The sequence below is a fragment of the Molossus molossus genome, unplaced genomic scaffold (genome assembly GCF_014108415.1).
Source record: "Molossus molossus isolate mMolMol1 unplaced genomic scaffold, mMolMol1.p scaffold_m16_p_12, whole genome shotgun sequence".
Classification (NCBI taxonomy): domain Eukaryota; kingdom Metazoa; phylum Chordata; class Mammalia; order Chiroptera; family Molossidae; genus Molossus; species Molossus molossus.
In genome coordinates, this window is record NW_023425347.1 from 52,355,763 (window position 1) to 52,369,500 (window position 13,738).

The window sequence follows — 13,738 nt, forward strand, 5'->3', positions numbered from 1 at the left end:
CCACAGAAGAATTTTTTAAATTCCATAAGCCAAGTCTCATCAACTGGTAGCTCTGATAAGAGCCCCTCAAACCTTAGAGGATGAAAAACTATCGTGATTGATTAGTGATGTCTGCCTTGAGTAGGGAACGAAAGAGTGGAAGCAATAAGCCAGATATTTACTGTTCTACCTCTATTTTGTCATGTGTGTCTTTTGTCTCTATACAGAGGTCTGTTTATTGCACCCTAAGCTCTGACTCTCTAATAAAGAACTCCCCAAGATCACAGAAGGGGCAGAAGACTCTTCATACACTAGTTAGACTATGGACTCCTTATTATCTTGCTTCTGATTTCTTCAGACTTTTTACACTGAAGATATACAAAAAAAATTATGGATCCTGAGAATTTAGGCTTGGGAACAACAAATTAGGGATTTCCTAACACTTGATCAGCAGACACTGAAGCTGGCATATAAACTCAACATTGATGTCACTCATCTCTTTTATCAGGAGAGTCCCTGCCTGCCAAAGCTTACACCTCTAGATGCTCGTATTTACCCCAATACCACTGCCCCTGGGCAGGGACACAAAACCAGGAGTCCTGGTGAGGGGAGCAGAATTTAGTTTTCAAAGCAACCTGTGCCCCTAGCTCTCCAATCTCCCACACGTTCTGGGCAGTACCTCGTCACTTACTTAGCAGGAAGTCTAAGAGGCTTCTTTTAGAAACTGGGATTGTTTCCTGTTTAATTAGCATTTCTGCTCCTCTGCCATCCTGCCTCTTGGGCGGTTAGGAAGCACTGGAGATAGAAAATTCCAAGCGGGCGCCTCTAACTAATCCCATTATTTCCTTTCATCCCTTTCTGTCTTGCCCAAATCTCAAGGGTTCCTGGAGTTGCTTCTTTTTCTATCAAATAAATAAAAAGTAGATATTTTCATCTTCTTGCAGCTTCTCCTGCTGGCCCAAACCATGTAAGTAATTAACCGTTACCTGCGACTGTGGTGAACGTCGGCAAGGGCTTCCTCCGGGACATGAACAACTTGGCTGTCTGCAGGGTCCTACAGGCCTCCAGTGACAGACTGCGAATAAGACCGTGCAGGCCTGGTAGACCAGGTGGATCTGATAGGACGCTAAATAAGGGTTAAAATACTGAGAAAGTGTCGAGACAGAAGAGATTTTTGCTTTTACCTAACATTTCAGGTTGTTTCAATGAGTTATTGTGTTTTTTTTTTAAGGAGGGAAGGCAACCAGTGTGCCCTATTATCTGTACTTCTGAGGTATACATACCTTTAAGCATTTGTTTTTTAGGGTTTGCGATGAGAGGCAAAGGTAAGACAGTTTACACAGTCTGTTGGAAATAGTGACCCGCCGCAAAACCTCTGTTCTTCTTCCAGACCCCAGAGCACGAGGGCCGTTACTATGAATGTGATGTCCTCCCTTTCATGGAAATCGGGTCTGTGGCACATAAATACTACCTTCTAAACATCCGGCTGCCTGTGAATGAGAAGAAGAAAATCAACGTCGGGATTGGGGAGATAAAAGATATTCGGTTGGTGGTAAGTGAATCTAACTGACCGAGGCAGCCTGCGGCATGACAACACTGGCTAAGGGGACTCACATCTTACGCTTGGCGTATTCATGCCTCAGTTGTCTCATCTGAGAAATAGGAATCAGAGCACATACCCATGATGGCTGGAATTTGTGCGAGAGATTACAGAAATGGAAAATAATGCAATTATTGTGCCCACTGACGATGTTATAATGATCATGATTACATAATGAATAGCACCAAGATAAAAGCGATTTCCTAAAAATTTTAAATTTAATTTTAGAGAGAGAGGAAGGGATAGAGAGAGAGAGAGATAGAAACACCGATGAGAGAGAACATTGATTGACCGCCTCCCGCATGCCCTGCACTGGGTCAATGCTCAACCACACTGGGCAAAGGCAATTTTTTTTTTACATGTTTCAACTTGCAAGTGCAAATGTTAACAGAAGCAGTGGTGTTTTAGGTTCTTTCCATTTATTTTGTGTAATGGGAAAAATTAGAACATGGAGTAAGGAGACCACTTTTTATCTAAAAATAGTGACACAAGAAATACATATGCATTGTAGAAAATTAGAAAATACAAGTAGACACATAGAATATAAAAATTACCTATAATATCCTACCATATAGAAATAACCACTCTTAAGGTTTTGATTTCAGATTTTTATCCATACGTATAATCCTTCACATACAAAAAATGGAATCATACTCAATTGACACTTTTGTTCCTTGCTTTTTAAATTTAATGGTGTTTTGTACATATGTTAATGGTGTATTGTGAATATTTTTATATATACAGTGAATATATATATATGTAAGACATCTCCAATTTTTCAATGAAGGCCTTACAGAAAATATCTTTTGAGTGTATTTTTAAGCATTCCCTTAGTATAAAGTGGGTCCATTTTTATGCCTTTTGATTTATATTTCTGCAGTGCCGGTGAAGGGGTCAGGTGAGTGTGAGGACAGGACATGCTGGGACTGTGAAAGCTTTTGATCTTGACAGTTCGGACGACAAGGTCTCCCCTTACCTCTCTCCAAAATGCATTTTCTGGTAGAAAGTGACACTAAGATATATTCACCTTCAAAATTATGTCGGCCTCTCTCCAGGGAATCCACCAAAACGGAGGCTTCACCAAGGTGTGGTTTGCCATGAAGACCTTCCTTACGCCCAGCATCTTCATCATTATGGTGTGGTATTGGCGGAGGATCACCATGATGTCCCGGCCCCCAGTGCTTCTGGAAAAGTAAGAGCTGGTTTGGGAGCACCCTTAGGGAAGCCGGCATCGCATGACCCAGCTGCCGTGCTCCTGGTTTTGTGGGGTCTAGTTCAAATGGCCGTGTGTTACTTGGGCTAGTGATTTGACCGGGAATCGTTTTGGAATTTTTTTTTCTCCGCCATCTCTCGCATACAAGTTATTATTAAATCCTACAGGTTTTGTCTCTTTCAACTCTTTATTTTGTCATTGCTCCTCATTTTCATGGTCTGAGTCAGATGCTTCTCTCTGTTACAGGGCGAAATGCCTTTCTCCTAATTAAGCCCAGCCCAGAAGGAAAATGCTGTAGCTATATCCCCTTTCTCTCCCACATTACTGACTTTTCCCTTTTTGCTGAATTATTCCCATTAATGTACAACTACTCTCTACCATCTCCCATTCTTAAACAAAACTTTTCTTTTTCCCATTTTCCCCTGAATCCATTACCATTTTTTTTTTTTTTTAACATCAGAACTCCTCAAAAAACTTGTCTGTTTATCTTCTCCTATTTTTTCCTAAGCCCATTTCACACACACAAACGCTCACTCATGAAACTGCTCTTGACAGGATCACCAGTGACCTTCGCATTTCAAATCCAATGGTCATTTCTCAGTACTCGTTTTTCTTGACGTGATTGGTCACCCCCCCCCCCCTTTTTAGAGCCTTCTCCACCCTTCCTCTGGTTAGTCTCCTCCTTTGCTGACCATCACTCAGTCTCTGTCACTGTTTCCAACCAACTTTCCAACCTCTGAAATTCTGGAGCCAGGGCTCAGTCTTTGGAACTTTTTTCTTTATGAGCTATGCTTATTCGGTAGGTGATCTCATCTAATCTCACGATTTAAAAAATCGTCTAAATGATGGCTCTTAATTTATAATCACCAACCTCAGCCTCTAGATTCAAACGTTCCAGTTTATTCAGCATCTTCACAAGGACAAAAATGTAATGCATGCAAAAAAAAGAAAAAAAACAATTGATATTCTCCCTTATCAAACTTGCTCCTCTCCCCAGGCATTTCCATCTTGGGAAGTGACAACTCCACCCCGTCCCCTTGCTCGGGCTAGAAATGTAGGAGTCGTCCTTTACTTCTGTTTTCACCAACCCACCAGGAAGTCTCACCGTTTTCCCTGCTACCACCCTAATCTACCCACCATCATTTCTCAGCTGCTCTCTTGCTTCCACCTTGTCCTCCCCAGAACCTATTCACACTGCAGCCAAATCGCTCCCTTGTAAGTGTACATCAGGTCCTGTCACTTCTCTGCTCAAACCTCTGTACTGGCTTTGCATCCCCTTTGCCCTAGCCTATCCAGCCCTAGATGCTCTGGTCTCTGGCTACCTTTGATTTGATCTCCTAGCCTCTTCACCACCTGCCATCCCCTCGTGCTCAAACAGGCTCAGCATGTCTAACTTCAGACCTGTGCACTTGCTGTTCTCTCTCTGTATCCGAAGTGCTCTTACCCAGATATGTCTGTGCTTCAAGTCCTCATTTCCTTCAGGCCCTGCTCTCATGTCTCTTACAGTGGTTCTCAACCTGTGGGTCGCAACCCCCTTGGGGGTCGCACGACCCTTTCACAGGGGTCGCCTAAGACATAACAGTAGCAAAATTACAGTTATGAAGTAGCAAGAAAAATAATTTTATGGTTGGGGGTCACCACAACATGAGGAACTGTTTTAAAGGGTCATGGCATTAGGAAGGTTGAGAACCACTGGGGCTTTTCACTGTCCACCATATATAAAATAGCACCACTCTCCATTCTCCTACCTTGCTTTATTTTTCTTTATAATACTCATTCTCTATTTATTTATTATCTTTCCTCCCATACCCCTCCTCTAACCCCACCTAAATGCAGGTATCACTAGAGCAGGATTTTTGTCTGTTTTGTTCACTACTACAGTCCTAGTGTCTAGAATAGTGACTGGTACATAGCAAGAATTCAATCAATATGAATTTGTTGAATTTGTTGAATGAATGAATGAATGATGTCACTCCATTGTTGAACCTTTTTTATTGGATCTTCAGTTCTTTCAGGGTAAATTGCAAATTCTCTAATGAGGTATGCAAGTTTACTCATGAGCTCAGCCTTTTCATTTCTCTGGGATCATGTCCTGCATCTCCTGATATGAGCTGCATGCAGATCCCCAAATGCTTCACACTGTCCCAGGCTTCGCACCCAAGCATTTCCCTCTGCTCGGAGCCCCTTCCACCTCCCTGACCTTGACTCACAATTCAGCCCAGTTTCTTTCTGTCAAAGTTAGACGGTCCCAGTAGCAGCCTGTGGACACTTCTGTCATATAACTTATCACACTTTGTCTCTTTCTGGCTGAGGCACTAAATATACTTCCATGAGTGGAAGAACTGGTCCTATTTATTTAGGTATTTATAGCCCTAACAAAATGCCCAGTACATAATCTGTGCTTAATAAATATATGTATTTCATTGTAATGTATGAAAGTAGGAATGATTCAGTGACTAAATGAATATTTTGGTAGAGAAATGGCAGTTAATAGTGTGATGGGAAAAAGCAAAATAAAAAGTAAAACAAGGATTCCAAAATGACGGCGGAGTGAACGGAGCTACACAGACCGTCTCCCAGAACCAAACTGGAATTACAACTATAACACAGACAAATCGACGGGAAAAGCAACAGAAAAGCAGCTTGTGAGGACCATATAACCAGGGACACTGACTCGATCCTGGTGGGATTGCGAAGGCGCAAGACGGGGGCTGGGAGCCCACGGTCGGCAGCTCGGCAGCGGCCTCAGCTGGGAGCGGCGCCCTCGGGTCACACTCCCAGGCGGCTCCACAGCGCAGAGCCGGGACAGAGGCTGAAACAGCCACAGCCACTCACCTTGGGCGCCGGCAGAGGGAGGGCAGACTGGACTGGAGCTGTGTGGGAAAACTCGGGATTTGAGGGGCACTTAGAGCCTTTGCTGAGTGGCAGCCACGCAGGACGGTGGCCATATTGCTCCTTCCCAGGGCTCTGGGGAGAGGCAGCAGCCCCTCCCTCGGGGATCCAACCCCACCCTGTGGGCCATTGAAATGCTAATTGAAGCTCATTAACAAACAGCATCTGCCCCACCTTCGTGAAATCCCCTTATGCTGAGCACCTGAGGGAGTTTTTTAATCAACTGACAACCCAAAACTCATCAAGTAACCTCAACTGCTAGCCTCCAGGCAAAGAGCTAGAGGATAACAGTAGCTTTCCTGGGCTAGCAACTTTAACCAGGAAAGTAAGACTTGACAGTGGTGTTTAACGTGGGTCCCCCCTCACTCATGTAAACATAGGAGAGGGAGCCACAAACAGCAGAACACCAACACCCACAGGGAAAACTTGACGGGCTCCAAAGCCCACTGTGATAGCCAAAATGGTGAAACACAGAAACAGAAGGCAAATGAAAGAGCAAGAGACCTCCACTGAAGATGAGATCAATGTGGAGCAGTTAGGCATATTAACAGAGCTAGAATTCTGAGCCATGATCTTGAGGAAGCTCAACAGCATGAGTAAGGACAGAGACACTGAAAATAAGCCAATTGGAAATTAAAAACCATCAAGAAGAGATAAAAATGACATATCAGAAATGAAAAACACATTGGAAGGTTTAAAAAGCAGAGTAGAGGAAGCTGAGGACTGGATGAGTGAATTAGAAGACAGGGAAGAAAAAAATCAACCAATCAGAAAACCAAAAGGAAAAAACGATTAAAAACAGGGAGACAGCTTAAGAGCACTGTGGGACAACTGGAAACGTAATAATATTCGCATCATAGGAGTCCCCGAAGAAGAAGAAAATGAGCAAGGGATAGAGAATATACTCAAAAAAACAGTGACAGAAAACTTCTCTAATTTGGTGAAGGAAGAAGGCATTCAAGTTCAAGAAGCACAGAGAGTCCCAAGAAAGAAGAACCCAAACAGGCCCACCCCAAGACACATAGTAATTAAAATGCCAAAAATTAAAGACAAAGAGAGAATCCTAAAAGCAGCAAGAAATAAGCAACAGGTTACCTACAAAGGAAACCCCATAAGGCTCTCAGCTGACTTCTCACAAGAAACACTACAGGCCAGAAGGGAATGGCATGGAGTAATCAAGGTCGGATCTGAATCCAAGACTACTCTACCCAGCAAGGCTGTCATTCAAAATAGAAGGTCAAATAAAGAGCTTCCCAGACAAAAAAAGGCTAAGGGAATACATTAGCACCAAACCAGCACTGCAAGAAATGTTAAAAGGACTGCTGTAATTAGCAGGAGAAATGGGAATAAAAATAGAACCACACTAAACAAAAGTGGCAATAAATAAGTACATATCAATAATCACGTTAAATGTAAATGGATTGAATGCTCCCATAAAAAGACACAGAGTAGCTGATTGGATAAGAAAGCATGACTCATCTATATGGCGTTTACAAGAGACCCACCTCACAACAAAAGACTCACATAGGTTGAAAGTGAAGGGATGGAAAAATTTTTTCGAAGCAAATGGAAAGCAAAAAAAAGCTGGGGTAGCAATACGCATATCTGATAAAATAGATTTCAAAATGAAGGCCATAACTAGAGACAAAGAAAGCCACTACATAATATTGAAAGGATCTATCCACCAGGAAGATATAACCTTGATAAACATATATGCACCCAATATAGGAGCACCAAAATATATTAAAAATCTTCTGGAGGACCTCCAAGGAGAAATCAGCAGCAATACAATCATAGCAGGGGACTTCAACACCTCGTTGACACCACTGGATAGATCCTCTAGACAAAAAAATTAGCAAGGAAACAGAGACTCTAAATGAAGCACTAGACCAAATGGATTTAATAGATATCTGCAGAGAATTACACCCCAAAACCACAGAATACACATTCTTCTCAAGTGCACATGGGACATTCTCAAAGATAGACCACATGATAGGACACAAACTAAATCTCTACAAGTTCAAGAAGATTGAAATCATATCAAGCATCTTCTCAGATCACAGTGGCATGAAACTAGAAATCAATTGCAACAAGAACATGCAAAGACATTTTAACACATGGAGGCTAAATAGCATGTTATTAAACAATGAATGGGTTACCAAGGAGATCAAGGAAGAAATTAAAAACTTCCTGGAAACCAGTGAAAATGAACACACAACAACACAAAATCTATGGGATGCAGCGAAAGCAGTTCTGAGAGGGAAGTTCATAGCACTACAGGCCTACCTCAAGAAACAAGAAAAAGTTCTAATTGACTGTCTAATCTCACAACTTAAAGAATTAGAAAGCAAACAAGCCAAAAAAAGCCCAGAGCAAGTAGAAGGAAGGAAATAGTAAAGATCAGAGCAGAAATAAATGACATAGAGACCAAAAAAGAAACAATTCAAAGGATCAATGAAACAAAGAGCTGGTTTTTCGAAAAGATAAACAAGATTGATGGACCCTTGGCTAGACTCACCAAGAAACAAAGAGAGAGAACCCAAATACACAAAATCAGAAATGAAAGAGGAGAAGTAAGAACCGACACCACAGAAATACAAAAGATTGTTAACAGCTACTATGAACAATTATATGGCAAAATTTTCGACAATCTAAGTGAAATGGACAAATTTCTAGAAACACACAGTCTCCCAAAACTGGACCAGGAAGAGATAGAAAACTTGAACAAACCAATAACAACTAAGGAAATTGAAGAGGTAATCAAGACTCTCCCAGCAAACAAAAGCCCAGGCCCAGATGGCTTCACGGGGGAGTTTTACCGAACATTTAAAAAAGAACTAACACCCATTCTCCACAAACTATTTCAAAAAATTCAAGAAGAAGAAAGACTTCCAAACACGTTCTATGAGGCCAGCATAATTCTAATTCCAAAACCAGAAAAAGACACTACGAAGAAAGAAAACTACAGGCCAATATCCCTGATGAACATAGACGCCAAAATCCTGAACAAAATCCTAGCAAATCGGATCCAGCAATACATCAAAAAATTATTCACCATGACCTAGTGGGATTCATTCCAGGGATGCAAGGCTGGTACAATAGTTGCAAATCAATAAATGTGATACACCACATAAACAAAATGAAGAATAAAAACTACATGATCGTATCAATAGATGCTGAAAAAGCATTTGACAAAATCCAGCATCCATTTCTGATAAGAACGCTCAGCAATGTGGGAATAGAGAGGGATCATATCTCGACATAATAAAGACCATATATGAAAGACCTACAGCCAACATCATACTCAATGGGCAGAAACTAAAAACATTTCCATTAAGAACAGGAACAAGACAGGGATGTCCACTTTCGCCACTCTTATTTAACATATTACTGGAAGTCTTAGCCACAGCAATCAGACATGATGAAAAAATAAAAGGGATCCAAATTTGGAAGGAGGAAGTGAAACTCATTATTTGCAGATGACATGATATTATACATAGAAAACCCTAAAGACTCCATCAAAAATCTACTAGACTTAATAAATGAATTTGGAAAAGTAGCAGGATACAAAATTAACTTCAAGAAATTGATGGCATTTTTATTTATTTATTTATTTATTTATTTATTTAATATTTTTTATTTTTTTTTATCCTCACCCGAGGATATTTTTCCATTTTTGTACAGATAGAGTGGGAGGGAGAGAGAGGAAGGGAGAGAGAGAAAGAAACATCGGCGTGAAGGGACACATCGAGTGGCTGCCACCCACACGACCAACCAGGGCCAGGGACAAACTGCAACCGAAGTACGTGCCCTTAGCGGGAACCGAACCCGGGTCTCTCCAGACCGCAGGCCGACGCTCTAACCGCTGAACCAAACTGGCCAGGGCTTGATGGCATTCTTATACACCAATGATGAACTCACAGAGAGAGAAACTGAAAAAACAATCCCATTTACCATCTCAGCAAAAAAATTAAGATACCTAGGAATAAACTTAACCAAAGAAGTAAAGGACATATTTGCAGAAAACTACAAGACATTGAAAAAAGAAATAGAGGAAGATATAAAAAAGTAAAAGCACACACCTTGTTCATGGATTGGAAGAATTAACATCATTAAAATGTCCATACTACCCAAAGCAATCTATAGATTCAATGCAATCCCCATCAAATACCAACGACATATTTCACAGAACTAGAACAAATACTTCAAAAGTTCATATGGAACCAAAAAAGTCCCCGAATAGCCACAGCAATTTTGAAAAAGAAGGACAAAGTAGGTGGGATCACACTACCAGATATCAGGTTATACTACAAAGCGACTATAATCAAAACAGCCTGGTACTGGCACAAGAACTGGCATATAGACCAGTGGAACAGAACTGAAAACCCAGAAATGGACTCAAGGCAATATGCTCAATTAATATTTGACAAAGGTGGCAAGAGCAAACAGTGGAGTAAAGACAGCCTCTTTAATAAATGGTGTTAGAAAAATTGGACAGCTACATGCAAAAAAATGAAACTCGACCATCAACTTACACCATACACAAAAATAAACTCAAAATGGATAAAAGACTTAAATGTGACCCGTGAATCCATAAAAATTCTAGAAGAAAATGTAGGCAACAAAATTTCGGACATTATACGCAGCAGAATTTTCACTGATACATCACCTAAGGCAACAGAAACAAAGGAAAAAATTAACACATGGGACTGCATCAAACTAAAAAGCTTCTGCACAGCAAAAGAAACAATCATCAAAATGGAAAGGCAACCCACTGTATGGGAGAACATCATTGCCAATGATATATCAGATAAGGGGTTAATTTCCAATATATATAGAGTGCTCATACAACTCCACAAAAGGAAGACAAAGAACCTAATTAAAAAATGGGCCGAGAAGCTGAATAGACACCTCTCCAAACAGGACATACGAATGGCCAAGAGACATATGAAGAAATGCTCAACATCACTAATCATCAGAGAGATGCAAATTAAAACAACAATGAGGTATCACCTCACACCTGTCAGAATGGCTGCCATCAACAAATAATCAAACAACAAGTGTTGGCAAGGGTGTGGAGAAAAGGGGTCTCTAATACACTGCTGGTCGGAATGCAGACTGGTGCAGCCACTATGGAAAACAATATGGTGTTACCTCAAAAAATTAAAAATTGAATTGCTATTTGACCCAGTGATACCGCTTCTAGGAATATACCCTAAGAAGCCTGAAACACCAATCAGGAAGAATATATGTACCCCCATGTTCATAGCAGCACTATTTACAATAGCTAAGTTCTGGAAACAGCCCAAGTGTCCATCAGTAGACAAATGGATAAAAAAGCAGTGGTACATATACACAATGGAGTACTATGCAGCTGTAAGAAAGAAAGACCTCTTACCCTTTGAGACGACATGGAGGGACCTGGAAAGTATTATCCTAAGTGAAATAAGCCAAGCAGAAAAAGACAAATACCACATGATCTCACTTATATACGGAATATAATGAACATAACAGTCTGAGAAATATGGTAGACCCAGAAACATGGAAGTAGGGCACAGACTGACATCCCTCAGAAGAGGGAGTGGGAGGGCTGGGAAGTGTTAAACCACAGAACTTATATGCATGTATGCATGACCAATGGACATGGACAACTAAGCTGGGGACGGGGCGGGGGTGGGGTGGGGAGGGAGGTGCCAATGGGGTAAAAAAAGAGAAACATCTGTAACAAAAAAATAAATTAATTAATTAAAAAAAAAAGTAAAACAAGCTGCTAAAAGAATTTGCATTTCATATTGTTTGTAGTCATTTATTATTGAAACAAATATGCTTATATAATTTATAGTTGCTGAGGAAAGCATAATAATAATGAATGTTCTTAACGATTAAATTAGTGGTAACCTGAATAAGTAAGAGAGGATAATTATATTCAATGAGGTCTGATTAAGAATGCAAGGGAGGGTACAAATATTATAGGAAGCTTTGATCTGCGCTGGTCCCAAAATAAAGTTCCAGGGGTTAAGGAGATTAGCTTCAACTATCTAGAAAGGTTAACATAACATTCCTTCATTCTGCAGTGGTGCCAACAAAATATGACATTTTGCTTCTCTGTGTAGAAACTTATTATGAGAACTAAGAAACTGATCACATAGCTTCCGTCCCAATACATGACATCTCGTTTCTCAAAACTGGCCTCTGATTTTTGAAGACCTGCTTCCCAGATGAATAGTCATTTCCTGATATGTTCTTGCCATCAGAGTCATCTTTGCCCTTGGGATTTCCATGACTTTTATCAATATCCCAGTGGAATGGTTTTCCATCGGGTTCGACTGGACCTGGATGCTGCTGTTTGGTGATATTCGACAGGGCATCTTCTACGCGATGCTCCTCTCCTTCTGGATCATCTTCTGTGGCGAGCACATGATGGTAAGAGTAGGAGCCCCTGGCCAAGCACCGTGGGGGAGGCACAGTCAATTCGTGGTTACCAGAGTGAGCTCTGGAGTCCGCTCTCCGTTCAGATTTCTGCTTCACCCCTTCTCTGAGTGGCCTTAGGCGAATGACTTAATCGCTCTGAATCTCAAATTCCTTATCTATAAAATGAGACTTGTGTGTAGGGTTTTTGTGAGGTTTAAATGTGAGGAACATACTTTGCAGAAAGGAAACACACAAATATTAATGACAATTATTTCTTGTCCTTTGGCTTCTGCTCTGCTTGTCCCCAGGACCAAAGTAACTCCCAGAGTGTGGGCCCAGTTTTCCCAGCTGGCAGTTTGTCCAGGTGGCCTCGTAACCCCTGTTACCCCAAATACTGACCTCCTTGGTCAGTTTGCACAGTCACCAAATCCTATTTCAAGAGGGACGCGGGCTTCCTGGTTGAGTGGGCTGTTTCTAAATCCCATGATGGCTTGATCCTTGTTTCTGATCCTTGTTGCCCTTCCAGGAGAACAGGGAGAGGAGAGCAAGGCTTTGCCTACTGCCTGGGCAGGTATAAGGGTGCGCCAGTGGTGACGCACTGAGAATGAGCCCTCAGCACCAGGGACAGGCAGTGGAGGGACTCGGGTGTAGCAGCAGGACAGCCTGCCACGGTGGATTCCCCGAGTGAGTGGGTGTGGACTGTCCTCCCTGGGTCCTAGCCTGGATTCTCAGATATGTCTTTTGCCTTTCTCCATTATCTCACTTTACATTCCTTTATTTTCTGTCTTTTAGTATCTTTGTATATGTATCAAAAGGAACCATTCTTGTTTTTGTATTTTATTATTATTATTTTTAAATATGTGTTTACAGATTTTGTAGAGAGAGGAAGGGAGAGAGAGAAACGTCGATAAGAGAGAAGCGTCAGTCAGCTGCCTCCAGCTGGGGATCGAACCCACAACCCAGGCATGTGCCCCGACCAGGGAGCAAACCAGAGACCTCTGGGTGCATGGGACAACACACAAACAACTGACTCACACTGGCCAGGGCCCATTCTTATTCTTAATAAAGACAGGGAGAACATTATTTATTTTTCTAACCATGAGACCTTTTACATTTGACATATTTTAATGCCTTAGAGTCTTTATTTAGTCCTCTGAGGACCACCCCACCCTAACAAACACAGGGTTAAGTCACACAGGAATTTAATTCTGAATGATTTAAACTACAAGGCCTTTGTGTTCCCGCAGCATCCTGTTGTTATTAGTATGAGAGTCTTTAGGAACAAATTGTGGTCTCACCCATTTTCCTATGCCTAGAGCCTGGCTTGATACACAACAGGTTGTCGGCAAGAATTGTTTGAATGACTGACTCACCTATAGAATTGCTTTGCTTTATCTCATTCCTCAACTTGGCTTTCATCAGGATCAGCATGAGCGGAATCACATAGCAGGGTACTGGAAGCAAGTTGGACCAATCACTGTGGGCTCTTTCTGCCTCTTCATATTTGACATGTGTGAGAGGTGAGCAGATGCCTGTGGGGCTCTGGGCAGAAACGTCACCATGTCCACTGCCAGCTAGCTCTTCAGGGGGTGTATTCTAAAGGGAGGAGGCTGGTTGGGAGCCTGTGGAATATAAGGGTTGGA

The 13,738-nt window shown here is 41.6% G+C and overlaps 1 protein-coding gene across 2 annotated transcripts in view; it reads left to right on the top strand.

Annotated features, from left to right (window-relative positions):
- WLS (Wnt ligand secretion mediator) overlaps positions 1 to 13,738 on the top strand; it is a 103,299-nt gene that overhangs the window by 68,702 nt on the left and 20,859 nt on the right. For both annotated transcript variants that reach the window (XM_036257323.1, XM_036257324.1), the window contains exons 4-7: positions 1,370 to 1,531; positions 2,635 to 2,771; positions 11,939 to 12,107; positions 13,518 to 13,615. In XM_036257323.1, the coding sequence (XP_036113216.1) occupies positions 1,370 to 1,531; positions 2,635 to 2,771; positions 11,939 to 12,107; positions 13,518 to 13,615 (566 nt within the window). The remainder of the gene's footprint in view (positions 1 to 1,369; positions 1,532 to 2,634; positions 2,772 to 11,938; positions 12,108 to 13,517; positions 13,616 to 13,738) is intronic.